This window comes from Saprolegnia parasitica, assembly GCF_000151545.1.
Source record: "Saprolegnia parasitica CBS 223.65 unplaced genomic scaffold supercont2.1372, whole genome shotgun sequence".
In the NCBI taxonomy this organism is placed as follows: Eukaryota; Oomycota; class Saprolegniomycetes; order Saprolegniales; family Saprolegniaceae; genus Saprolegnia; species Saprolegnia parasitica.
This window is the reverse complement of record NW_012157766.1, coordinates 1,476-2,078: the sequence shown is the minus strand read 5'-3', so window position 1 is coordinate 2,078 and position 603 is coordinate 1,476. Positions and strand designations below refer to the sequence as shown.

Below are 603 nucleotides of genomic sequence, written 5' to 3'. Positions count from 1 at the left end.
GCCGCTCGTGAACGCGTTGCACTGCATGCCAAGGACCACTTGGAGCCACTTGTCAAACTCGTGGCTGCGCTTGTGGTTGCTCAAGACGGACTGGAGCGGGTTCGTGTACTGGGCGTGGGCCGCGCTCAAGAGCGGCGATGGCAAGTCCGTCAGCCGCACGGGATGCAGTGGCGCCATATTGGACGCAATCTCGTCGGCGTCGTCGCAGCGCAGAATCTGGTCGACGGTCGCCACGAGCAGCGCGTCGCGGTCGTCGACGTCGGGCCACTGCACGTACGCACGCTCGCGCAGCAGGAGCGTGCCCGCAGGAATATCGCATGCCGCATAGTAGCCGCGGCCGCCGCCAAACTCGACCGAGTTGTCGCGAAACTCCATCGGGCCCATAAAGTCGGGTGCCATGTGCGCCCAGAGCGACGGCGTATACTGCGACGGTGTCATGACCGTCGGCGGCGCCGTCGCCGGGTCAGGTGTGAACTGCAGGTGGACCTCCGTGCTCGTCGTCGTCGCCACTGCTGCCTCGTGGTAGCCGTACTCGTCGTCGCTGCTGTCGTCGTCAAAGAGCCCAAAGGCCTTTTGCACGCTGTCGCTACTCGGCGCCGCCAT

At 65.3% G+C, this 603-nt stretch overlaps 1 protein-coding gene across 1 annotated transcript; it reads right to left on the bottom strand.

Moving 5' to 3' along the window:
- Positions 1-13: 13 nt before the first annotated feature.
- SPRG_18672 (hypothetical protein) lies at positions 14-603 on the bottom strand (the record flags this gene model as incomplete). The annotated part of the gene is made up of 1 exon (XM_012358110.1): positions 14-603. A coding segment is annotated over one exon (590 nt), but the record flags the coding sequence as incomplete, so codon positions are not given.